Source organism: Phalacrocorax aristotelis, chromosome 15 (assembly GCF_949628215.1).
Source record: "Phalacrocorax aristotelis chromosome 15, bGulAri2.1, whole genome shotgun sequence".
In the NCBI taxonomy this organism is placed as follows: Eukaryota; Metazoa; Chordata; class Aves; order Suliformes; family Phalacrocoracidae; genus Phalacrocorax; species Phalacrocorax aristotelis.
In genome coordinates, this window is record NC_134290.1 from 9511639 (window position 1) to 9539309 (window position 27671).

Sequence of the window (27671 nt, forward strand, 5' to 3'; positions counted from 1 at the left end):
CTTGCTCTAATACCTGCAAATTCCTGAATTAATGAAGGGCTGGGGTTTCTCCTGTGTTTCAAGAAGTAATTGCTGGGATTGGCATCGAGTCCTTGGCTCAGATCCCACCTGCACATGCCAAGTCCCCTCTGGGCATTGCTCTGGTGTTGTCGCTGTTGCTTGCAAGGGGACGTTCCCCACTGACACAATAAAACCCTGTCCTGTCACAACCTGAGTGCCTGGTAAGTTAATGTGTCGGGGCTGGAGTCCCTCTACCCCATGTTTGCTGTGGCTGTAGGCCGAACGCTGCCCGAGGAGCCCACAGACCTCAGTATGTGACTGCTGAAGAACATCTCAGGGTCTCCAGTGTCCCCAGGTCTCACTGCTGTTGCAATATCTGCCCTCCAAAGTCCCGCTGCCCCCACTGCTGCTCCCCCAGTTTGCCAGCATCAAAGCTGCTTAAACCCTGAGCAGCCAAAGCCCCTGGCTCAGGATGGGCTCCTCAGAAACAAGCCCTTCCACCAGGCTCCAAGCCCCTGCCCCACACAGCCACCCTCCAGGCCGAGCCCTGCTCCCTTCTGCCCCGTGCCAGCCCTGCAAGGTTTGGCTGTCCTGCATCCCCACCCCTTCAGCCGCCAGGCAGCCACAGAAGCCAAGAACTGAGCTGGGAAGTCACCTTACAGCCCAGACTCTCTCCTGTCTCTTCCATTTCCTCCTCCATCAGCCGCTCCATTTGTCTCTGCTCCGGGCATCTTTTTTTCTAAAGCTCAGAGAAGACCCTTTGACCGCCACCGCTTTCACAGCAGCCCCCAGCGAGGGAGGGTGGGGGGCACATGGCCAGTTCCAGGCTGTGCTTTCACCTGCATCAAACCTCAGCGGCTCCCCCAGCTTCCCCCCTATAAACCATAGGTAACAGAATTCATTTCAGATTTGAAAAAAATTATTTAAAAGAAAAAACCCCAAATGGCCTCCGGCCCCAACAGCCTCACAGCATTGCCTGAACCAGCAACACTAACACCTCGCTTCACCAGTTAAGGGCTTTCACCTCCATAAAGTAAAAAAAAAAAAAAGAAAAAAAAAAAAAGATGCGAACCCAGAAAAACCCAGGGCAGAGGCTGCAGGAGCAGGGACCCCTCACCTGCCCAGGCAGCACCACTGAGGTTGAAGGGTTAGGGGCACCCGGCACTGTAGCAGGAGGGCCAGGGCCCGGCTGTGCTTCAGCTCTTAAGGGGTGTACGGATTTTTAATACACAGGAAATTTTCTTTAAGTTTATAAGATCAAATAACTCACATATTTTTTCATGCAATATTAACGTTGCTCAAAGTCATTTCCTGCTCACCAGAATTAACATTTTCAGTAAAGATCTGGTTGCTTGAGCTCTCGCGGTTCCCAGCATGGGTCTGAGAGCAAAAAGCTGCCCTGGCTATACATTAAGCACAACATAATTTTTCTGTAAGAAAAGTCAGTATATTTATGGTTTGCTTTATAAAAGTTACTATAATACAATGGTACATAGTATTCAATTCACAAAAATATGAACAAATATATACAGCATGACACATCCACAACAAAAACACTTTCTTCAAAACAAGATACATACTGGTGACAGATTCTATATGCACAAAACATCCCTAAATTTATAAATTTGCTTAACGAAAGATAAAGCAGAAATCCTAAATTTTCAAAGCAGAGTTGGTTTTTTAAGGAACTTAAAAAAAATAAGATTTTTTTTTTTCATTTATTGCAAACCATTTTGCCTGCCTCCTTTTAAAGGAGGTCCTTTATTTTCACACTGTGAATTAAAACAACCTTTCATAGGACCAGAAAACTGCAAGGATTGGGAGCCGGGTGTTCTTCCGTTTTGCTTTTTAAACTGCCCGTTTGTTTTAGAGTGTCCGTTACGATGTGTTTCTTTTCACTTGGACAAATACTACAGTGGCAATTAAGGAGGAAACTCATAAAAACAAAACAAATATTAAATTGAAAAAATCCAGTTGCAAACTTGCTTAAATACATTTTAGGTTGTCTATTAGACTGTACACATTTCCTCGCTTGAAATAAATAGATTTTGCACATTAGGTTTCAGACTGAGGGGGGGGAAAAAAGAAGCAGCCTTGACTTGGCAATTTTTTGTCTTCAGTTTCTTAATGCTTCTAATTCCATCTATTTATTTCACAAAAAAACCACATATTTATACAGAATTTACATTATACAAAGCTTGACACAAGCTGTAAATGCCACCAGCTCCTTTGCTATACTTAGTCCTCATTCCTCCCCATCTCCTTGACATGATTTAGAGCTGGGATCTGTTTAAAAAGAACTCCAAATTACAATAGTCACTTTTAATAAATTATTTACATGCTCTTGAAGTACAAAGAAATCAGCAAAAAAATTTCAACATGTTTCTACAAGAAACAGTGTTTGAAGAGAAGATTCTTGAGTTTGCCTATGTACAGATGATGCGGGTTTTTTATACTTCAAAATCCTTTTTTCCTTAAATTTTTATTTTATACAGAAATGCACTGAAATGATCCCTGAAAAAGGTCACAAAAACCAGAACTGAAACTACTGTATACTTTGTTGGAGTTTAAAAATGTTTTTTCTTCTTGTAGAAATAAGCTGCTCTATACAATATAAATATCTGCAAGATGAGCCCCTTCCCCTCCCGGACCCCTGATAGTCACAGACCACTTCTTGGTGCCAACCTGGAATTGCAAACAAGGGTGTGAACTGAACGGATAAATGAAGGTGTTGGGCAGCAGCAGGTGGGATTTGCAAGCACAGAGCATGCTTCCTAGAAACACCAACTGCGGAGGCATCTGCACCCTGAACTCAAGCCAGCTCCATGTTGGGAAACTAAGATTTAAGTTCTATTTCCAAAAGTTTTGCACTACTCTCCTGGGTTATTTCACCTAGCGACATACAATTTTGCAGGGAGCACAGTCAATGTCTCTCTCTTTTTTGTCTTAGGTTTCAATTTAAGTAAAAATAAATTGGGGACAAGCTTCTCAACAAATTAAACAACTTCAGTAAATCTCTCTGTAAAGCAGCACACGCTAGCGAGGTTTCGTTTTAGTCCTTTGCACTATTTCCATGGAGTGCTGGGGTGCCTGCGCTGACAGCGGGAGGCGAACAGTGGGACCAGTCCAGGCTGGTGTGTTAATGATGCACCTTCTGCCTTTCTCCCCTCATCTCACCCTCTTCTAAGTACAAGCCAAAGTACCCGGGGTGGGATTAGAAAGGCACCTCCATGGGGCTGCCTTCCAAAACCACATCTGTAGCTGTAGGGCTCCCCTGCCCCGATCAGGCCCCATCGGCTTGCAGGGTCAGGGCAGTCACAGGCAACTGCAACAGCTCATGGAATCACTAACCAGGCTTATAATCCTCACCATAAACTGCACTGCTTTGGGGGATGGGGCAGCTCTGCAGCCTGAGACAGAAGCTGAACAGGGAGGACTCTGCAAATCAAGATTTATGGGAAGAAAAGCCTCAGGTTTAGCTCTGAGACCAGACCAATGTGATTTTTCAGAACTGCTGCAGATCCAACAGTTCTGTTTCCTCCTGGCAGGCTACTGGGACCTCAGCTCTTCAAAAAACCTCACATTTTCTGTCTGGGATCCTAAAAAGGGATGGGTTACGGGGAGTTTCAGAAGCACCCAGGTGATTTAGGTGCTCATGGTCTTTGGCACCCAAATCCCTTTGGTGCTGCTAAAAACACAGTGAAGGAACCCAACCTGTAGGTCTCGTTTCAGAAGACCAAGACCTGACTCTCTGCCTCACCTCAACAAAGATTAAGGCAAACTGCAGGGGCTAATCCTGTCCAGAGCATACAGATACACTGGGAAATACAAAACTGTCAGCAGGTACTTATGGGCTGAGCTATTTGGGGTGTCTTTGCCTCCACAAAACCACTGTTCATGCACTGGTTTGGTGGATCAGAGAGGAAGAAGGCCAAGGACATTGGCAGAACTGCTGCATGCAGGGGCTTCAGTTCTGAGACACAGGAAACTTCTGTGCATTTCCAAAGCTTTGAAAGTAAAAGGCCAAGTTGTAGAGATGCCAACTGGAGCATCAACACAACAAGATGAACCTTATTTTAAAAAAAAAAAAATTGAGCAGCTGTTTTAACTCCCAAATGCTCCTGCCATCGCTGCAGTTACAACCAACGTTCAACGACAGAAACCAGTTGTGCTTCTCATAATTTTATGTCCTGGGTCACCATTACCCAATTGCTGGAGAGATTTTGGGGGGGGACATGGGGGGGGACGGGACACAACAAAACCAAAACAAAAACAGAGATGAGACTACGGACTGTCCAATCTCAGCAACAATTTCCTTGCCCTCAGACAGAAATACAGGTGGTATTAAGGCAGCCTGTAGCAGTCTGCTTGTTCCTGTTCTTTCAGGCCTTTTGTCTGAAGGAGAAATTTGTAGATGTAGATGTCTAACCTAAATTACAAGCTCCGCTCTGCAGTGCAGGCCTGGCAATTCCACTTAACAGCTGAAAAAAACTTCCAGGAAACCCTTTTGCAAGGTTGCAACCTCTGTTCGTGGAGCTGTGGTCATATAGCAATTATCGCTAATTTTAAAAAGCTACAGAAGAACACAGCTGTGCAATTTGTTCTGTGGGGAGAAGACATTTAGCTTTGCAGATAATCTTCCCATTTCATAACGACATTGCAACTTCCCCTTATAAGCCAATCAAAAAGGTTTTACCACAACTAATCTCTACTTTTAAAGCAGGAGAAATTCAATGTAAGTTGAAAAACTGATCCTGTCTACACCTGAACAGTCATGTAACGTTTCCAGATCACATCCAAAGAAGTATTTCTTTGGTGTTTTGCCCCATTTGAAAATGGAACCTCTCAAACAACTGCAACCTTCACCTCAACACATCTACAAGGACAAAATGTATCAAAAAATCACTTCAAAATATGCCTTCCAAATTTAAAGAAGCATTCATTTTCATGCTGTAGATGGGGGAGGACAGGATTGCTCCTGCAGCCTGCTCTCAGCGACGCTTTTACCATGTTCTTACTGGAGGGATGGAACCACCTCAATCCAAGTTACTCAGTAACAGAGGGAGGAAAGCAGCATGGCACAGCTCACTCCTATCATAGGAGGCATCTCCCACATTCAAGGACCGAGCAAATACTCCATGTAAAACACCACGAGGGCAGGGAAATGCAGATGAAAATGAGAAAAATTCATGAGACACACATCAGCCTGCTTCCCATCTAGAGGAAGAAAATCCTGTTATAAACTTGGGCCGTAGTGTATGCTTACAAGGAGGGTAAGATTTCTACAGCGTAAACACGGACTGAATTGTTCACTTAATTTCAGCCTCAGCCTTTTTTGCATGCAAGACAAACTGACCTCCAAGAAACAGGCATCCCCAAAGGCCACACGCCATGCCACAATGCTACAGCTACTAAACCGACTCGACTTCTTACTAGTGATTGCAGTATCCAAATATTTTTCATGTATGGGTGCAGGGGTTTTGATTCCCCAATAAACCAGCACTGCATATGAAAATTAGAGACGAGCCCTAGGTGCTAAGCTGAGGTCTGCGGCTGACCTGACTCTTCCCCGGGGTGTCTGGCTTAGGGGACTTGTTCAGGCTCATCCCTAACAAAAAGGCCGGACAGTTCACCTATAGTCTCATTGCGGAAACATCTCCATACATACACGCACCCACGCACGCACACACACCCATTCGCACACCCTCAAGCCTCTGGCTTGCTCTGTAACATCAACCTTACATTTATTTACAGCTTTGAGAAATCTGTGCAATTTCAGCCAATCAAGCTCCCAACAAACCCTATATGGCGTTTTCAGTCTCTGCTTCACATTTAAACGTTGAATGTCTTTTTCAACCAACAAAACTGATGAGAAAAAGGTAGCAGCATTTATGAAAAGATGAAGGTTTATAACAACAATTAAAAAAAAGGTACCATTATCCCATTATGGAGCATTAATGTAGGGACTGAACAGAGAAGCTAGTGTTTGGATAGACCATGCCACAAAACGGTAGTCACCTTTTTGTGTGCGTGTTGGATCTGAAAAGGAAAGAGCACCTGAAACATGAACAGTCCTCGTAGGCATGTGCGCTTTTTGCTTCCATTCGTGATCCTGGCAGATGTGCGAAACTTCCTTGGTTTTTTCTTCTCTTTTTTTCCTTTTTTTTTTTTTTTTTCCTTTTTAAATTTTTTTCTTCCTTTTTTTCCTTTTTTTTTCTTCCTCCTCTTTTTTTGGCAAAGTGCAACCACACCTGGTTACCACAGTTTTGACATGGCCGAAGGTGCAAGTGTGACGAGAAACCTCGAGTTCAGTTCAGGGTTCCCCTGCAGTTCTCAGAGCCACATAGACATGGGATTTTTACATCCTCAATTGGAAACTTGTAGTCATAGGTAATTTCCTCATTCACATTGATGTGCTGTTTGGAGTAGATGACAATCTTCTTTTGAGACTCCACCGTGATCACTTTAGCATAACAATTTGGCTGCAAGGGTGACAGAACAGGTAATGATTTAGGCTCCTGATGGCCACACCTTCCCAGTCTCCACACAATTATTCCAAGCTAGAACCGAGCAGGGCCGTCCTTCCCCTAGACAGCCTGAGCCACACTTCCAGAGCCTGCACCCAGGAGAAGCTGAGAGAAGGCAGTATGAAGCCAGAAAACACAGCAGCCCTCCTTGTGCTCCTCCAAAATATCCACATTCTGGTCATTTGTGGTGCAAAAGAACCTGGATACTGCTCTACCAAGTTTGTCACAGGCTAAGAGCAGTTCAACTATCGCTTAATAATTTGATCAGGCAGCCAAGTCTTTGAGAGTAGACTGCAGCACAGAGCAGAGGGGAAGGCATTCTCCACCTGCTGGGGCAGAAAATACTTCTCCCACGTGGACACTAGAAGGAGACTGTTCCCACAGAATAGCAATGCTAAAATTTGGTTCTTTTAAGGAAATATTTGTTAGCTATGTTTGAACAGTGTTCATCAGGGTCCCCCAACACAGCCAGGAGGATTCTGAGAGCACTCTGACTCGCTGTGTGTTTAATTTCCCAGGTCTCTTGAATCTCTTTATGCTAGTTTAGACTCTGCTTTGATCTGCCACAGCTCATTAACATTTAATCATAACCCTGTGACCCCCTGCTACTCTGAACATGGCCCCAAATCAAAGTTAGCAAGGACTCAGTGGGTTTATCAGTATGTCAGAGTACAATTATATGCAAAACCATGATACTTACATTGCAGCTGTGATTAATAAACCTGGCGAAGTTCCCGCATTTTGTGGCATCAATGATGGTGTCATGATCAACTCTGAACATGTAACTGCTTCCGATGCCTTCATCCTCATATCGCTTTTCACGCATGTCAGCAATGACCTACAGAAAACCCCATATTTAGCGTCAAGACACAGCACAGAAGTGATCTGTGAGCAGATATCTACACAACGCTCACCTGAGCTGTTCTTGTGTCACTCAGACACCCCAAGAGAACACAGACCTAACTGAAAACACAGATGTCAGGATGCGCTTCTTGAGAGCTTATCTCCTAAGGATTTGAGCACTTGGTTTCTGTGGGCTGTTGAAAATCCCACCCTTGTACCTCCAAACCATATGCCAACCTCTGCCTAGCTCATGTAGCTAATGCCTTACAGCAGGGACTCCAACCCCATCTGTCATACTCAAGCACTTCTTTCAGGGTCAGTTTTTGCTCAGATTTCACCCACAGTTCAGCTTACCTGCCTGATGTTCTGACCCACGTATTCAATCACCATCTCATCAGCTGCAATAGGCTCCATAGCAAAAAGGCCCCAGTCATGAATGTGGCTCTTGCAGAATTTTAGTTTTTTCTTCCGGAACTGCATGAAGAAAACACCCCAAAACCCCAACCCTGAATTAGCCACAGCACAGAAAGGGAAAGGCCATCCCGGGGTCCAGCATCTGCAGCACGCTCCAAGCCACAAGGAGTGCTGGGGTACTTCAACCTGATTTAGTTTCCTTCTGTCTTGTGGTGACAGGAAGGCAGGACAGAGGCCATGGGAGATCCCATAGCGCTGCAGTACTTGGGTTTTTACCAAGGACCACACACTGGGGAAAAGAGATCCTCTGAGGCCATTGGTCTCTGTTTTGCATAACCCTGATGGTTCTGACTAGGGCTCAAGCTCTGTTATCATCATATACTTATTTATAGCCATTTATCAGCCAGCTCATGTCTCCGCTTCTTACAAGTGAGCATACTGGATGAAGTGTCATGTTCTCCCTGTGACTTCTCTGTTCCTATTTCTTTAATAAATTATTTGTATTACATGTTGTATTAAGTTGTACTGTTGTATCAAGTTGTATTACATGGAAGCACAGGACAGCCAGGTACCATTCAATCTTCTGGCACACACAGTGGTGCCCAACACCAAGATGGCCATCACCAAGGTGAGGTGAAACTGGAAAGAGGTCCCCTGCCCTGGCCTCAGCCTGCTCCCAACCAGCCCCTGTGCAAAGCAGCAATCCACGGGGTGACCTACCTTGAGCTGGTTGAACTTGAGCAGGTCACTGTCACAGCTACCAGTGAAGGAGGAGAGGAGCCTGCGTTGCTCTGACCGCCTCTCGGAGCCAGCCCGGGTGGAAGCATGAGGTTGGGCAGGGATGCTCATACCCTGAGAGGACAAATGGGTGATCAAAGCTGACCCAACACCCTACAGCCTCCCTGTGAGCAATCTCTTGTGCTACAACATATCACCGCAGAACGTGTAGCCTCCTAAAACATCCTACATCAAACACTAACACCTCCCTAGCAGCTCCTGGATGACCAACTCAACACAGGCATAGCAACAGCTTCACCTCCCTCCTTGCCAAAAGGCAGGAACCATCCACTGTGCGTGACACCATATAAAACCAAACCCCATCCACACCTCAACAGTCAGCGGAAGACATGTCCTCACCTGCGTGTCAGCTGGAGGCTCCTCCGCAAAAGCTCGGCTATTGTTGAGGTATTTAAGTTTGTCCTTCTTATCAATTTTGTAATAGCCTTCGCTTCGTGCACAGCCCGTCACATGCTCCCGCATCCCATCATCCCGCTTCTTTTTCTTGGGGGTAGAAAAGCTAGTAGGTGGAAAGAAGTTAAGGAGAAACACAGCCACCGGTGGATTTCAGACAAAACTTGCTACAGCTACATGCAGCTAACACCAGGAGCTTGGAAAATCAGGAAGGTTTTGTGGGGGTTGCAAAAAATAATAATACTACTGAAAAATAAAAACAACATCACAGAAGCCCACGTGCCTACAGGAAAACCAAGTACAGCCTTTCCTTCTTAGGTTCATGCTTTGGGAAACTGAAGCAAAGATATAATGAAAATTTAAACATAAAAAGGTTAAGCTGTCAAGAGAAACCTGTTTGAGAAAGGACTTCCCCACAGCACCCACTACATACACAGACAGCAGCTGCCCAGCCATCTGGATGTACCATCCTCTCTTTTGAGTGACACACTTTTGTTCTACCTCCAGAAGCTCCCTGCAGCCACCCCAAACCCTGAAGACATCAGAGTGATCTCACGGCAGCAATTACCTGCACTGACTAGGGCTAGAAGCAGCACAGATGGGCAAGAGATGCTCCTCAGCCCAAAGGGCTTGGAAAGAGATGCTGGTCTCACTGGCCTCCGTAAGTCAGCTCCTTCAGACCCTGACAGCAAGGTTAAGACCATGCGCAGATGTTTTCAAACCCCACTGTCCTGATCAGTCAAGAAAACCTGCAGCTGACCTGGCAAGGACTCACTGCACTGAGCAGGCAGAAGGCACCTTCAGGTCTTTGGCTTCTGGAAGGACCGTGGAGCTGCACTACTGGCAGCTCACCCCAAAAACACAGCAATGAAGCCTATGACGATGGAGATCTACCCAAAAATGCTTCGTGTGAGTCATAACATATCCCTTACACCATAAAAGGCAAGAAGTGATGGCCTTGAAATCAGAGTGCTGAGGTGTGATCCTACTGCAAAGCATGTGAACCCTGCAGGTACTTTCACACCGATCACGCAGTTGTAGCGCAGGATGAACTGGCAATTGGCTGCAGATGATTTTTTAATGGTTTAAAAAGTGACAGTAAAATTTGCTGTTACAATAATCCTTATCATCAGGGAAACAGATTTCAAATATTTCCACTGTGTAAGCTGCCAAATACAAATACATTTAAGTACAGGCAAGCCCTACCCTGAGCCGTCCCATGCTGCCTTTCGCTGGCTGTGGTCCCCCACCACTGCAGGGCCAGTTACTCCCACCTTGAAACTGGTTTGGTTTTGGAACTGTTTTCCCAAATGGGGCAGACACAGACTGAGAATTACTGGGGGTGATGCATTTCATCATCCCTTTAGAATATTTCCTTTAAATAATTAAATAAGTCTACTTCAAGGCTATTGCACTGGTATGAAAAGGCAGATTATTATAAATTTAATCTTAGACATTGCCCTTTGAGATGCAGGGAAAGAAAGGTAAAAAACACATAGTTCAGCACCGAGCTCCACTTGCTTTTTGTCAGTATCATACCTGACTGTTTTAAGTGATTTAGGCTTTTTTGCTTTTGCTTTCACATCTTGCAGGGAGTAAGGGATGAGATATTTTAACTCTACACAATCTCTAGCAACTCACGAGATGGTGCATTTGTCTTCTTTAACACATAAATTCATACATCCTTCCTAAAAACATTACTAGAGAATTCTTAGGTTATGAGCACAGCCTTTTAGGCTCTGTTCTGAAGATCACTACTGGTGGCTGTACGCATGTAGCGCCTTATGCTGAAGCAGCTTGTGTGTCCCAAAAATGCTCCCAAAGATTCAAAGCTACAGCCTATGCTGCCGATTACCAGATCATGGGCAGGGAGGAAGGGGACGGGGCCAGACTCTGCCCCACCAGCACCAGCCAGCGCTACACATGCTCCTCACTGCAGCACTAGCAGTACATTCCCCCATCCGGCTTGGGACCATGTCTGCCCTGATGTCCCACTTAGAAACCATTGCTTTCGTTAGTATTTCAAGCTCAAAGCAAGTTAAAGCTGCTAGCACCACTATCTCATCATTTTGGGCACAGATGGTGAGATTATTTTTACAGCAAATTTTAGCCCCAAGTTAAAGACCGGTATGTGCAGACTAGAAATCCCACAGGCAAGCTGAAAAAAGTCTGGTTTAAATGCAGACAGAAGCTTCTCAAACTAGCAAATAAATCTCCCCAGAAGAGGTGCATACAGATTTTCCTGCAGTCCTAGATTGAAAATATAACAAGAACAGCCACTTCTGCAGTATTTCTGTATTGCAGCTTCAGGGAATAAAGCAGTCTAAAATTCCCTGCTGATATAAGCAATTGCTATTCTAGTAAGCAAATGCTTCTTCTACCAAACAATCTTTTGCATTGTAAGTCCTGCACAGTGACCATCTAGTGCATCTTACACGTGTTGTGTAATGCAGAGCACCAGTGAGAAAGGATATAAGGATGGAATACCCACAGGGTGTCATTCAGCCAGTCCATACCATTGTCCTGCTGTAACAAGCGGTCATATGTGATACACATGAATTTGATATCTTCCTCATCTATGCCTCCGTTCCAAATATCATACAAAATGGTCATCTCCTCAAACTCAGAGCGTGGCCTGAACTGAGGCCGGGGTGGGGAATACTCAGGGGAAGGAATCACTGGGAGGTCCTCAGGTGTCTTCTTCTGTCTTCGCCACTGTCTTTTAGGTTTCACATGAGCTTCGTCTTCCTTAAAGTCTTCATTCCACTGGTTCTCCAGTTCCTTAAATGGCAGTTTCTCTGCAACTGTCTCAGCTGCTATTTTCTCATGGAAACCATCATTCCTGAAGTCCAGGGTGACAGCTTCTGGGTCTTTCAGTCCATAGAAAGCATCAGGATGTCCACTCAACAGCTCTTTGCCCACAGCACTTTCCACCAAGGCCACTGGCACAGGAGAAGGTTCTACGGTTTTGCCCGAGTACATATCCAACGAGAGGACAGAAGGTGGTGACCGTTTTGGTCGACCTGGCCTCCTTTTGGGAAGAACAGATGGTGGTGGTGGTGGGGGAAGAATAGAAGCACCAGTGGGTACTTCTGGAGAGAGCAAAACAGATTTTACATCTGCCTTACATTCCTCAACGGGCATTCTTCCATCTCCGTGCATGCATGGCAGGGCTGCTACAGGTATTGGCTCATCAGGTGGCAAACCCATGTCTGTGTGGAAATCTGCTTGTGGGGGGCTGGCAAAAGGGATAGGGGAAGGAACACTGTTCATGCTGATTGTAAGGGAAGCACCAAGAGGCTCTTTAAAGGGTTTCTCATCTAGCTCATCCTCTGACTGTTTCTTGCCAGACAGAAGGCAAGGAATGGTAGCACCAGCCTCTGGGAAAGTAGGCGTGAAATTGAAATCTCTCCCAGGAGTCCGAGGAATGCCACTGTTAATGCCAGGAGATTGGGATGGGTAGGAAAAGGGGCTCCCTGGGACTTGAGGGGAACTAAGGGTCAAGCTGCTTCCCGTAAGGGGAGCATCACTTCCTGGTGTGGCTGGAACAGTGTCCGTACTCTGTGACTTCGCAAGGGGGTGTGAATGCTTGGCCAAAATGTCCCGCCCAGGAGTCCGAGGAATCTCCTCTTCCACAGACGTTTTGGTCACCATTAATTGTTCAGGGAACTTTTCTGGAGGGACTAAAGATTCTTCTTTACCAGGAGTCGATGGTAATGGAATCATGGAGGATGGCAGCTTGTGGGCTGGAAGCAAAAGAGTATCAGTCTCTGAATGGATCATCACCTCCCGTCCAGGCGTGCGAGGCAGCCGGTCATCCTCCTCTGCTGCCGAGGGCAGTTTTGTTTTAACACGAACTTCTAAGCTGCTGTCATCTGACTTGCTAAAGAAGCTGCTTTTATTGGGCAGAGGTTCTCCAAAGACTCCCACTGGAGCTGAGAGACAGAGCGCCTCCTCCTCATCTTGAGATTCAGGCTTTGGACCTTCCTGTATTTCTGGCTCCAGCATGGTAGCGGGTTCGGACTCTTCCTCTGAAAGAGGGATAAGAGAGGAGAATCAGGATCTTTGCTTCCACTCAGTTACTTGCCACTTGCCAGTAAAGCCACGTTTAAGATGCTGCAATTACAGAACAGCTCAATTCCACTGGGAGGCTTTAAAAATTTCAGTGCTTTACATTTTGGAGGCACAGAGTGTGGAGTAATTAGATGCTACCAGAGACATCCCTAATGGACCATTTTTAAAAAATGCACTATTAATTTGAGGATTAGCTACAACACAGGCCAGAATGAAGGTTTTCTGCTTTCAAAACCCCTGACCACCTTTTGTGCAGACATAAAAAGAATTAGTGGATTGTGGGGCAAAGACTTTGGAGGAAAGCTGTCAGAGCCCCAAGCTATCAGCTTTTCTAATGTGGGAAGGTAAACTAATTGCAAGGCTGAGAAGCACCCTCAGCTCTCCAAGGAGGCAGCAGTGAAGGGAGGAGCGTAACACTCTTGAACAACACATGAAGCAAATGGGAAGCCCTTGTAATGAATGAAGAGACACTCAGATGGTATCAATGAGGCAATTTATATGCTGCTCTCTCTTGCAGCTGGCTCATTTGTCTGAAGTTTATTTACCCCCTTAGGGCCAGGGCCAAAAGGAATCAACTCTTGTTAGGCAGCTCAAAATAACATTTTCAAGTGGGAGAGCAAAAGGAGGTGAAAATGCCTGGAAAGTTGTGGAAGGGAAGCACTCCCCATTTGTGCTGAACAAACCGAAGAGTTACTGGAGGACGGTCTGATCCCTGTCACTCCCGTACGACAAGGATGGGCTGCACAAGGGGAATGCTGCAGTTTGAGCTTCCCACAGTTTACCTGTAAAGCTCATTTCACATGTCAAGGTCCCCAAATGCAGGTCTCCCCAGATTTATGTCCTTCCTGGACACCAACCTGTTCTAGAAAGGATCTGTGCAAAACAGGTTCTTCTTTGCCTGCCCAGTTAAACATTTTGCCTCTTTACGGCTTTCAGATTTTATGGCAGCCAAGGGGTGACAGCCTGTGCAGGGACTGGATTTCCAGCTCTCCAAGTGGCAGAATACCGCCCAGTCCTCAGACACCAGTCCTGCCCAAGGCTCACACTGCAGGCCACACTAGATGTGCGCTGCCTGTTGGCTCCAGTTTTTAACTTTTCAACTCCCCTCTAGCTACTGAATTTGTCAACCTTTATGCATCTCACTCCTGTTTTAGTAAAAGGTTTCTAATTTCCCTCGGTTAAATACAACGTTGTATTGAATGAAGAAAATCTCCTTCTTCCAGAAAACCAGGGAGCATCACTCATTTGAAAGGACTAAGTGAAAAAAAAATATCAGGAACCAGATATAATTCTGACACTCCACTCATATGCCCCATATAGCTTCCCAGTCACATACTGCTTCGGTATTAAAACGAAAGAGCCAGTAGTGACTCATTAAGCACAGATTCCTGTTCTGTTTTAGCAGCCGTGGCTTTTCTATCTTGAGCTTCAGGCACCACACCATCCAATCAGTCACCCTCGGACGATGACAACTGTTCAGTTCCTGTAGGACACTAACTAAACTGGCTGAGGATAAGATTCTGGATACAATAACCACAGTATTTTTAGCAGCAGATGGCTTGTGTAGAGCTCCTTACTAGGAAGGAAAGTTCAGCACAGACCTCTTCGCCTATACAGATAACCCCTAGATTAGAGCCAAGACTGGAGGAAGAAAGAGAACAAGAGAAACACAAAACCTTACATATTGGATGCTGTGAGAATAATGTACTTGGAAATGTGGTAAAAAATGCCAAACCACATGGAAGGGCATACCTGGTCTACAGATGGGAGACAGCGCAAGCTTTGTCTCCTGGTCTCTCTCCATAACCAAGTGTTTCAGTGTTTCAGCAGCAATAGATGCCTCTGGGACTTCACCACATTCACCTTCCCCTGCCTTGATTTCTTCCATGCCTTCATCTTTCACTGCCAAAGTTGTCTCTGCGAGTCCCAAGCCCGTTGCATCCATGTAGTCATCCACAGGATACAGCTCCAAAATAGTCTCCCTCTCATCATCAGGAAGCTCATGACCAGCAGGTTCGTGCTCTGTCTCAGCAACCATGGTTTCTCTGTCTTGATCTTCAGCCATCCCCTCCTCCTCTTCCTCCTCATCTTCATCATCATCATCCTCATCTTCATCATCTGAGTCTGAACTCGACTCGAATTCAGAGGAGTCCTCACTTTCATCAGATGATTCAACTTCAGCCTTAGAAGATGAGGGACTTGCTACATCTACAAGAACAACAAATTACCATTAGTTCCTCTTCCTGACTTCATTAAACAATCAGGGTCTACTACAGATGCAAATATCACTTCCACACTGTAACAGCATGGAAACAGCATCAACAGCAGCATGGGGGTTGGAAGAGTTGCCTCCCAATTCATTTATTTTTGCAGAGACTTACAAACCATGTATTTGGATGCTTACAACAACCGCCATACAACAGGCGGTTCCATGAACAGCAGAGCTAGCGCTGCCTGGCACCCTGCCCGTGTGGGTCTCTCAGTGGATTGCCTCTTTACTGGAGTTGTGCTAAGATTTTCTGTTGCGTTCATACACAGGTTTAAAATGTGGAAACTACCACCTTCCAGAGCAGGAACTGATTGATAGGACAGCAAGTTAGTGGCCAAATTAGTCCTGTTTGAAATGTGGTCCCTTCTCCCAGCCACATGTTTCATAAAACGGGCACAAACTTAGCTGGCTTTAAGACCTTTGCTCCTCTGCCAGGTTGGGCTGAGATCACTTAGGGGTTGGAGAGCTATTGCAAAGAGACCCATAAACTGAGGGATCATAGAAGCCTCACAGGTGACAATTAAAAATACCTGTATGCGTTGTCTTGTATAAAACAACCCTTTGGTGAAAGGTGAGCAAACAAAAAAATCAGCTCACAAGTGCAAAAGGGAGACCACACCTGACCCAAAGGCTATGCTTGCTCCTTCTGCCGGAACTGCTTACCCTCCTCGGAGTCCTGCTCCTCCTCCTTGTCACTTGTGTCTATGCCTGTCTCCTCTTCCTCATCATCTTCATCCTCATCATCTTCATCCTCATCTTCATCCTCATCATCATCTTCATCTTCCTCCTCGTCTTCCTCTTCCTCCTTTGCAAGAAAGCATTGCCAAAAATGAACAGTGTCTGACTCTAAGACCTGGCTGTCACTGTAGCAATGACCAGCGACTCCCAGGGACACTGATCAGAGAACGTGAAGAGGGAATAATCTTACAGAAGTTCTCTTAGGACACACCCTAACAGAAGCACTTATCTTCTAGAGGAGGTAACTTTGGCATCTGGAATTATTAGGCCCCCTTTTAATGACAGCATTCAAAACTGCAATCACAAACCAACACACCTTGCTCGGTGCTGCTTTCACCAAACCTCCTCCTTCTTCCTGCTCCTCTTCCTTCTCTGAGGAGGACTCTTCCTCTTTCCCTGATGTCTCATCTCCCTCTTCTCCCTCACTGTCAAGCTCCAGTGGCCTCGCTGGTCGCCGCCTCAGCCCCACTGCTTCTGCATCCTTCTTTGACAGGTCAGATGTTATATCGGAAGCATCCCTGTCCCTCTCCGACTCTGGTGAGCAAAACCAAGAAGGAAATTCCCATCAAATACCTTGCAAGGGAAGGAAAGAGTTGACTACATAATGGAAACTTTTTCTTTGGGAAGATCAAAGTTAGAAGCAATGTGCCTATGTGGTGTGTGAGTCCCCAGGCTTACAGCAGCTTTCTAATTTCACAGTACAAGTGAGGGTGAGACTGGGTGCAGGGTGTTGAAATGCCAAGGATGGCAAAATGCAGGTGGCCAAAGCTGACAAGCTATAGGCAGAGCAGCTAGAAGATGTGGCATGACTGAGGCCAGAGCAGGTAAGCCAAATTTAATGCCTTTTTGTTTTATTCAAGTGCTTTACAAAACCCGGCTTCTGTACTTTGGCTTCAAAACCAGTTGTCAGTCTGAATCAACTTTATGACACTACTAACCTGAATCCACTTTTTTATGCAAAACAAAGGGTATTCAAAGCTTTGTCTTATCTCTACTCTTCCCTGCTTCCAGGAAAAAATGTTAGAATATTTTCTGGCAAATAACTTTGTTTTGTTTCCAAAATCAAATGCAGGACAAACTGTCTCTTACTTGCTTTCTCCCACAATGTACCCAGTGAGCTGCAAGCATGCCCCTGGAACTGTCTGTGACTCATCTGAGCTCCCTCTACTGGGTGACCAGCTCTGCATCAGCAGAACTAAACCTAAAATAAGTTATTCATAAAATGTGTGTCTTAAATTTCCGGCCACTGAATTTAACATAACTGAATCCAGAGGAGACAACTCTCAGCTGATCAGAGTTTTGTGGGAAGCAGGGTTTCGGCTCAGATCCTTGACTCTGTGTCTAACTGTAAGTGAGCGTACTGCTGTGAAGTTTAAAAGAATTCAGCTTGCATGCGGTTTGCATCTGGCTCTTGTGTTTCAAACAAATGTGCTTTGCAAACCTTCATCTTCATCATCCACAGAAGTAGAAGGCCGGATTCTCTTCTGATCTCCTGCTGAGGCAGCTTCAGGTGGCTCCTTTCTTTTCACCTGAACAAAAGACACAATTACCATTTCTAAAGGTTTAGAAACAGTACAAATCAACTTCTTAAGCAAATTGCTACTGCTTTACTTTGCCATGGTGACTTACACCCAGAAACCAAGGGCCACTTCCCCAACTCTTGATCCCTTTATTTGCTTGCAAACAGAATTTTACTATGAATTAAATTCTACCCCTTCAATTTGCATCAAAACACTCTGGGTACCAGCATGGTGCATGTCATCACCAGGTACTTTGAAGATGACAGAGAAACTCTTGACAAATGCAAGTGTCTGAGATGTAGCAGAACAGAAAGAGAGCCTGAGTCTATGACATCTTAAAGACCTCAAAGAAAGTTTTACTCTAAATGTAGACTCCAGAATCTCTCATCCCAAACCTTTACTTGCACCTTCTGGGCATTCAAAACCCTAATTTCAGGAAAGCCCTCTACCCTCTTCCCCCCCTCCATTTTTAAGAAACTTTTAAATTTTAATGCAAATGCTCTTTAAAATAGGTGATCCTATGCTTGCAAGTCTGATTCTGTAAACTCACGTAAGGCAGAGAACAATTTTAACCAAACTTCAGGTAAGACTCAGCTGCCAAATTGCAATACATTCTAAGCAAGCAAATAACTGTAAAGCAATATGAGCACAAGCATGTGTTTTTACAGTCATGCTGAAACGTGTCCTGAACACAGGCAAATGTGCCCTTTACCTTGCAGAGCAGGGAGATCCTTTACAGACTATTCACTCAAGTGGTGGATGAAAAGCTAAGGCTGGGAAAAAGGACCCTTGCTCTTACAGTGTACTGGCAGGTTACAAGTGATGTTGTCAGGAGCAACCCCCTAAGTAAACATGGCATGTTTAACCAGGCTGCAGAGCTTTGGGGTACAAACCTAGAGAGGTCTGTCCTCCTAATGCTCCTTTAGGGAATGTCAGTGTAATGAAGAAAGATCTTTGGCTTTACCTTGAAGGATGGCAACCGGATGGCCCCTCGTAACCCAATGCCCAAGCCGATTCCCTCATATCCCAGGCCTTCTCCTTTGTTCCAGTTCTCCAAAAGACAAGATGTGATTCGATCTTTTGGCTTTGGTTTTTCCTCCAGTTCTCCTCCAGACTTCACTGGAGTGAGAGACGCCTGCAACAGAGAAAGCACACTTGAGTGGGCAAGTTTCCTGGGAAGTACACGTACTCTGGAAACCATTTGGACAACTGAGGTTTGTGAAAGATTACTGCCTTGCCCAGGCATCAGTTTCTCTGAAGGCGAGGGCATCTGAGGGTGCACCATATGACCACACACACTTGAAAGGGTGAAGATGCAGGAGCTCTTCTTGATAACAAGACCTTTCCATCTGAGAAGCTTTCTCCTCTTTGCATTTTAAGAAGTTACTTTCTCTGCACAGGGCACCAAAACAGCTGGAGACAAACCTGCTGGGACTCCCAGAGCAGTGGCTTGGCATAGGATACCAAGTGATGTTGCATTTGGAGCCATCACACTGTCAGGTGGCAGAGCAGATGCTCTCACTTTCTTCACCAAGTGTTTTAAAACATGATCTCCATTTCCTTCACATGCAGCTTAACATAGGCCAAAATACTTCACAAGAGAGGACAAGGGAAATTAACAGACCCGTTAGCCCCCGTAGCTGATTTCAGGTCTCCCCCATGCCTGTTGAGGAGACCAGAGTGGCTAACTTCAGAACAGCCAGAATCCAACACAGATGCTAGAAGCAAAGGCTGTAAAAAGGAGACATGAAAGGGGAAGAAAATGTGCAAACATGAACCCAGGACTCGAAGCGTGAGGGAACACGTTCCTCCACTCAGGCAGGAGCTACCTAATGCCAAGGAGCAGCTATTGTACAAGTGACCTGAACTCTGAAAGGAAGCTGTGGAGCTGGGATACACCACCACCCCTGAATTCCCCAATGCTGCAAGAACCCATCTGGTCTGGTCACAGGTACATGAGAACTAGAGCTACACGTACACCTCTTACAAATAACTAAAGCATGCTTCAGGCAAGTTAGCCTAACGCTGTATTATCTACGTTCATTTGCTAACCCACAAAACTGAAAGCAACTTCAGACCTTCTAGTTGGGAAGACCTTTCTTCTTTTTAGTGTAAGGCACTGTATAGTGAGTCAAAAATCATACACAGCCCTGTGTTTACTGCAACCACCACCCAAGTCCAGAAAAACTGTGAGAAGGCTCCAGTCCTGGGAAATGGGAAAATGAAAATATATAGGTGAAACACCCAATGGTCTACAAAACCTGGTAACTACACACAGAGCCTCAATTCTGCTCAGCCACAACAAACCCCTTTTCACTAGAGCTGAGGTGTGAAGGAAAAGCAGGATTTCAAACCTCTGCAGCCATAGAGAGGTGGATCAGCAGGGGAGAGGGTCACACATGGTCGCATGCCACGCTCTTCTTGAGCAAAGGGCACTGGAGGTAATGTTCACTCGCATCAGCCAGTGGCGTAACACCATCTGAAAAATCAGTTTCTCTTACAGACATTAACAGAGCTAATTTGCCGAAGCTGGCTGTAATCACTGAAGAGGAAGCATTAAGCTCAGCTCTCCTGCCAATAAGGGACAAGACTAATGGGAATATCAAGCAGAGAATCCAGGAGGTAGCACTCTGTGGCCAGGGATGGCTGGTTATTCCTGGTACTCTGTTTAACACATCTTACTCAGGCTTTCAAACCTAAACCCATCACTAGATTTGGGAACAAGGAAGAGTTTTTCCCCAGCTCAGGCAGACAAAGTCCAAGATACATGCTACCTTCTCTAGCAACATGCTCCTTAGCAGCTTTCACTGCATACATCTTCCATCCTGCCTGACGTAGGACACCACCTTCACCCTTGAGCTTTCCCACCTTTTACCTATGGCATGATACTTCTTGGCAGTCAAGTCCACTGCTCAAGTCAATTCCTTAGATGGAATATAGCAGCCAAAAAACAGAGAGAAAAGAGAGAAACTATGGCACAGGAGGTGACAAGCGTGTTGCCTTCTTGTGCGTCATTGAAGGTTCAGGGTCCGCCGACAGCGTTGTGTAGATAATATTTGCTGTCCTACTAAACTTGAACATTGTCGGTCAGTCAGGGGTAAAAAGAAATCCACAAGGCTTCCTGCTGTTATGTTTGGGGAAGGTCAGGGAGATAGCAGACCTGCAAAGCCTCTGACCAAAGAGGGACACACCTACAGTAGGAACTGGCATATGGTGGAGCTCATGCGCTTCCAAGATGAGCTTCCATCTCCCCTGTGAAATAACAGGAGGGCTGCTGCAGCTGATGGTCCAAGGACAGGAGATATTAAAAGGTATTATCTCTTCCTACAAATCTGCCTCATTTATTTCTAAGGAAAAAAAAATATGTAAACAAGCACATATGTTGTCTTATTTATACTTTCAAACCACTGAAAAAAATATAATGTCTTTCACTACTATCAATCAGTAAGGAAAAAGATAAGGAGCTCCAATTAAAACCATTAGGAGGGAGAAAATGGGGATGCAGAGCCTGTTTTGGAGGGTCATTTCAGTTCAAACAGTGCCTGGAAGTCTTGGTCCATTCTAGAAAAATCAGTGTGACCTCAAACTACATGGGGAATTGATCTCCAGTTGCCACCAAGGAGCCCAGATGGCTCATCCTCACGTGTGCATAAAGACACCAGCAGTAGGAAGGTACAGTTTAAGCTGAATACTCATATTTTGTTTTCCTTTGACAAAAGCAGGCAGCTTATGACTGAGAATGAATCCTGTCCTGCACCAATGTCAGCGGGTGCCTAGTCCTAACAGAAAGGAGGCCCTGAAATCTGTGTGATTTTTCTGCATGCAACAGCAACACATGGCCTGGCAGAGGTTTCTCCAGGCAGTGCCGTGAAGCAGCAATGGTTCTGGCATTTCTGTTCCTGGACAGAATGCACAAATATTTTTCCATGCAGTAATTTCATATTTTCAATTAGGCTGCTCACATCCAACATAACCTGTGGCAAGCTGCTGCGGTACAGTCAGCTTCCCCTCCCAAAGCGGGTTGCAAATTCCAGGTGAGGGAGGAACATGCTAAATCCAGCCATAGTTCAGGTTATAAAAGAGCCCAAGCAGCCACTGAAGACCTGCCTTGACTTGCTTCTGCTTCTTCACTGCGGATGTCTGGTTTAAAACAATTTATTGGGTAATTCAGCTGTTGCTTTTGCAAGTGCTTGCTGGATCTGTTTCCCGCACTGCCCTGGAAACTCAGGGGCCTTCTCCAAAATTGTCAGCACACGCTCACTTATAGGAGGCAGAAGCTCTGAGCATTAGTCAGGAGGAGAGGGACTGGGTTTCTCGCTGCACGTCACACCAACCAGCTCTAAGGCAGAGCAAATTACACTGTCATAAAACAGCTGTTAAGCAGCAGCATTACCAACCTCTCTGGAAAGCCAAGGAGCTCTCCCAGGCGCTAGAGTTAACACACAACTTGCTTAGCAAAGCAGATGGTAAAGACACTGCTCAGAAACCTGGCAACAAACAGAAAATGTAGCTGCAGGTTGTGGCATTGGTTTTTTTTTGTTTTGTTTGGGTGTTTTGTTGGTTTGTTTGGGGTTTGGTTTTTTTTGTTACAGTAACTCACTGTAATAGTAATTTTGAGGCTTGCATAAACCTTTCTGTAGTGGTAGCTTTTCTTTGGTAGAGACAAATTCATCACGTTAGATCGCAGAGTTGCTTGCTGGCTGAGGTACACTTTAATTGTCTGAGAAAGGATCTGCCGATTCAAGCAAAGCTGTTTTCTCAACTAATCCCTGGAACTCCTCATGTATTTGGCCGATGTTCAGCTTTTGAGTTAATTGTCGCATACATGCACTGGGGAGGTGGGAGGAGCGCAGAGAACTGGAAATACCCACAGATCTCATCACACAAAGTGGGGGACACAAAATAGCGGCTTGGTGGTTTCGAACACTCCTGTTGCATCTGACTAGTTTTTTGGAGCTACAGGTAGCTTCCTCTTAGATGCAACAAGCCCTTGCACATTTGTCTCCTGATCTTGGGGTCATTTCCTCCTGCAAATGCCCTCCTGGAGGCAGCAGTGCCACAGACCACAAAAAAAACCCCAAACCCCCAAAACAAACAAACAAACAAAATCAAAACAAACAAAAACCAAAATCAGCTAAACTTTTCAAATTTCAGGCCCTGGAACTACTGCGCTGAGGGGAAAAAGGGAAAGGAGGTTGCAGGGGGAAGTGAATAACCCTGGGCTTTTGGGGTATTCTTGAAGGCTTTCCCAAAAGGAGCACAGTAGAGAGGACTCTCCCATGTGTACATGCTCTGTCTGCAGGAGCAGCTAGCCTTGTCCTAGGACTACTGCTTGGTGGACTTCAGCTGTAACAGGAGCATGCAAGCCCCACCTGGCAGAAGTCTGCAAACACACACCACAGGGCTGCAGTGACACTCAGGTCACCTAGTCCATGACGCTGCCCTGGGGCAGCAGCAGTTGCAGTGATGATCTTCCTCAAAGACACCTGTGTAAGGACATTACAGCCCTCTGAAACACAGCTGGAAAAACAGGTTGTTTGTAGATCCCTCCTGCATCATGCTGCAGCACGGCTGGTGCATCCTGCCAAGACGAGTGGAGCGGCCAGGCAGGCTGGCTTGGGCAACATGCCGCCAAAGACGAACATACTCTCTGAGACACGTGCAAGGCACAAGTGCACTTAGTCCCTCACACAGCAAGGGCTGCCCTGAGGTGGCCCCAAAGCTGGAGGGGTGAGGATGAGGAGATCCACCCCAAAGCAGAGGGATGACTCTGGGAACTAAACACTTCTTCCTTAGGCCTACGTTCAAATCAGCAGGATCATGTGAGACAGAGCAGTTCACTCCTAGCTGAGCACTTATGGCTCCACAAACATTCAGAGGTAACTCTGCATAGGGTTCCTCCATCAACGATTAGAAAGCACTAAAATTCTCAGCCCATGTTTGCTCTGATGGCAAAACAGCTTGAAATACCTGCACATATGGAGTAACACCACGGAAATAAGCCAGGTTTAATACCCAGGTGCTAACTTGCCCTGAGGCAGGTGCCTGTGGTGATGGAGCACCTTCCAGATATTTGCAGGCTGAGGTCTGCTGCTTCCAGCACACACTCCTGCCGCCTGCCTCAGCATGAAGACCAGCCCCATGGGGAAGTAGGGAGGCAGGTGAGGGACAGGGACACGCATGCCTCCCATTTAATTTCAGCAGCCTCAAGCAATGTGGTTTCTCACAGCAAAGCTATTCCATGGCTTTATATTTTGCTTCTGTTTTAGCTACCATAAAATTTTAGAGTTGTGATTTTTGGTGGTCGTTTTTTTTTTAAGTCAGTTGCAGATCCCTGTTTACCCATGCCCTGGCCACAAGCACTATGAACAGCTCTCCCCAGGATCCAGCACAGAGTATGCAAAAGCCTACCTTTGCCAGACGTTCCTTCTTGTCCCACCAGTCATCAAATGCCCGAAATGCTACCACTTCAACCATCTTCCGGTTCAGGTCCCTTTTCATGATAGCCTTTAGTTCCTTCACTATGACCAGGAGGACTCCATCCACAGTGGCTTTGTGGGGATCTTCCTTCTTCGGCTCGTAACCCGGTGGTGGAACCGAGGGGTCAAACTTGGGCAGTGGTGGCCACTGTTGTCCACGACCAAGAGCTGCTCCCATTGAGAAAGGGCGGTAGGGCGGAAGATTCACAAACTGCATCCGGCCCGTCATGAAAGGCGGATACTGGTATGTGTTTTGTGCCTGCATCATGCGGCTCAGCATCTGAGTTTGCATCTGGAAAGACATGGGCATGCCACCCCACTGGTTGCCCAAGACACTTATCATATCCACTTGCATGACAGGGAACATGCCAGGATGGAACGGAGGAAGTGGAGGCAAGATATGAGGCGGAGGGACCCCAGGAGGGGCAGGGAGCGGAGGTGGGGGGACAGTGACGGCAGGGTGAGTCGGCGGAGGTGGCGGAGGTAGAGGCGGAGGCATTGGGAAGCCTGGCTGTGGAGGTGGCGGAGGAGGAAGAGGAGGGAATCCTGGTGGTGGCATGGGGGGAATCGACGGGGCCATCACAGCTGTGTTGCTGACAGAGGAGTTCACCACAATGGTTTTGGCACATTCCGCACTAGTGATGGGTGCAGGGTTGGTCTCGTCATCAGAGATTTCCATGTCCTCCCCTGAAGAATGCTGACCCTGCGACAAAAGAGATAGAAAAGGTGAGGAGCACATTCCTTTTGCATTAAATACCACAGCGCTGGGTGCTTCAAACAAAAGCTAAGTTTAACACACATTTTAATTGGGAGTAGAGAAAAGCGAGCGATGCTCTGAAGAGACAGGGCCCATTGAACAGCTGGTGCCTATTGAAGCTTTTCTCTTCCATGTCAGACCTCAGGAAGCAGAGACGTAAAAGCTTTCTAAAAGAGCATCAGTACCAACTGAACAAAAACCTCAGCTTTTATGGAATAGGAGCAATTGCTCCCATGCTTGGCAACATACACACAATCCAATTGTCTTTCACTGCAAGATATATTATCTCTTATTTGCATTTAATACTGACAGGTGCATTACACTATGAGTTTTTATTCCTCAGTTTCTGCCATGCAGAAAGAATTACCGTTTTTTAATTATAATCCCTGGCTCATTTGCTGTAAACTCTTAACCTTTAATTACGGGAAGACAATACTTCCACATAGTTGCTGCTGCTAAAAATTGTCTTGACTAGATCACAGCAATTCACATGGTAGAAAGAACCCCAAATCTGCTTAAATTGCCTTTAAACATGAGAGTCATAAATGCTGGGATTCAAACACACAGCATACGTCATGTTCTTGGGCAAAATGAATACTTTACTAGCCACAAGAAATAGATAGTTATATAAAATGCTAAAACAATGTCCCACCTCCACTGCCAAAGGGATGGAAACTGGATTAAAACAAAGGGTGCCTGTTTGCTCTAAAGTCTCCAAGCTGCCTGATTAGGTCTCGCACAACAGAAAAGCCTCATGAGCTAGCTCCATCCTCAACAGCAAATGGTCATACTTGCACACTATGTCCTATAGACACCTCAGTCCTGAAGGTGTCTCCAGCACATAGAAACCACATGTAAAACAGTCACATCCTTCGGCTGTTGTTAAAACAAATCCTGGTAAGAAACACAGCAACCAAATGCTGCTGGAAGACATAGCCAACACACTGACAGTTTTTCTTGGAAATGTGAATGGGGTTGACCTTTTACTAGTGGGATGTCAGCAAACACAGGACAGGGTCCCAACAACCTTCTCCAAAACTATTTCTCCCACTCTTGCTCTTTTCCCCAGCTAAAATAATCAAAACCCACCACAGCAAACATCCCTCAAGCTATTTTCAGGACTGAAAAGCAGAAGCACTCGTTGCCACCTTCTCTCCCAGGTTCTCTACAAGCATGACTGGCCTGCCTCCTTTCAGTGACTTGCCAAGCAGTTCCTTCCTCACAACAGCTTCACACAAAAAGCCAGACAAACAGTTTGCATGTTGCCACCAGCTGATCTAAATAAAGAGCATCCCCATGTTCACCAGCACAGACCAGAGCACAGCAGCAGTGCCCCACCCTCACCAGAGCTCTCCTGCCTGCCCTGGATGCTGCCAGCTACAGCCCAGCTGAGGCAGTAAGAGATCATGATCAAGTGGTCTTTATGTGCCTATCTCAGTCCTGGCAAGACTGCTGGATGTTTTCAGCGAAATTTGACTGAAGATCCCAAAGATGTTTATTTCTTCCATGTTTCGTGCCAGCAGGTGCCTCTTCTGTCTGCTGTCCTACTAGTCTCCCCAATCTGAAAGAAAAGAGCAATAAAGCTCAGCCCTTATCAGACGCTGGAGAACCTGCACTGGGGTGAGCTACTGGGAAGCAGGCTTTGTTGGCAGTTCTCCTCTTGAAGCTGCTGTGATTTGATTTTTAACCTGTGAATTTTGCACAGGGGTAAGGGAACAAAAGCAAGAGCAGCTGAGTTGTCGACTCTGCTATGAACTATAGCTGTATGAAGTTGAGCAACCACAACTACCCAAAACAAACCAGATGCTTCGCACTTTATCAGAGGTCATCTCTGCTACAGCAGCTACCACCAGAGAGCAGGCTGAGCACAATGCTTGCAACATCGGCTTTGCAAATCCTCCTGGTCTTTGCACCTTCCCTCACCCTGGCTTCCCCACATTCCTCTGCTGCAGCATGAACCCACCGGCTCACGCACCACATGAGTCACCCCCAAAAAGCCACTCACAGTTTTAGTGGTCTGAAAATGTCTGACTCCTCAGCTCAACAAGATCATCATTTAACCCCACAGATGGCTGAAAGCATGAGCTTTCAGCAAAGCAAAGCAACACCCTGCTACAGAGGGGACCCTCCCATAGCTGCTGAGTTGTTTTAGTGCATCTGTACATGGAGGGAGGTACTCCGAGGGCTGTTTTGTAAATCCTAAAATGAACAGCTAAAAAAAGAAGTAGAAATAATAACCCATTGCACTTGAGTCTTTCCAAAGGCAAACTGTATCATCTCCTCCTGGAGCTCTCCACATCTGGCTAACGTTTCTAAGTGGGTCTCATACCCTGCATCCTCCCAGCTGCCCTACTGCAGTCACATCCCACGCTGAAGATGCTGGGGACTGAAAGGACATTCTGCAGTTTCAACTACCACAGCTCCAGTGAAAGGGGCGAAGAAAGAGTAAAGATGGCAACTGTGGCAGGTGTAAACAAGTTTCCTGTGAAACAGACCACATTTTTCAGTAAGTGAACACCAAAGGTACTGTTAAAAGCATCGGCTCCAGTTGCAAAAGCTGGATGATGCTTAAGGTCACCGTTGGATAGGAAACCAGGAGTGTTCAGGCTACCAAAGACAGACAAAATCAGCTTCATATTCACATTCACCTCATCTGACAGGGTATGGAGGAAAGTCACCCCATGAAGCCCCAGTGGAGCACCAGCACCAGGCAGTGCCACAGGGAGCTCCAAGCCACAAATCCTCCCTGATCCCAGTCCCTCCTGCAGGATCCTGCACTCTTCCAGTACCACCTAACACCAGTTGGAGTAACCGCTAAAGATCGGTCTCTGCTGAGCACACAACACCAGTCCCAAAGTG

General features: G+C 46.1%; 1 protein-coding gene across 2 annotated transcripts in view; it reads right to left on the minus strand.

Annotated features, from left to right (window-relative positions):
• Positions 1-1250: 1250 nt before the first annotated feature.
• The window catches only part of SETD1B (SET domain containing 1B, histone lysine methyltransferase), a 55643-nt gene continuing 29222 nt past the window's right edge, over positions 1251-27671 (minus strand). For both annotated transcript variants that reach the window (XM_075109858.1, XM_075109859.1), the window contains 12 exons: positions 23988-24758; positions 18541-18711; positions 17498-17585; positions 16373-16590; positions 15982-16123; positions 14802-15257; positions 11450-13006; positions 8922-9088; positions 8505-8636; positions 7725-7844; positions 7228-7365; positions 1251-6482 (listed from right to left, as the gene is read on the minus strand). In XM_075109858.1, coding sequence (XP_074965959.1) covers positions 6309-6482; positions 7228-7365; positions 7725-7844; positions 8505-8636; positions 8922-9088; positions 11450-13006; positions 14802-15257; positions 15982-16123; positions 16373-16590; positions 17498-17585; positions 18541-18711; positions 23988-24758 — 4134 coding nt within the window. In that variant the 3' untranslated portion in view covers positions 1251-6308. The remainder of the gene's footprint in view (positions 6483-7227; positions 7366-7724; positions 7845-8504; positions 8637-8921; positions 9089-11449; positions 13007-14801; positions 15258-15981; positions 16124-16372; positions 16591-17497; positions 17586-18540; positions 18712-23987; positions 24759-27671) is intronic.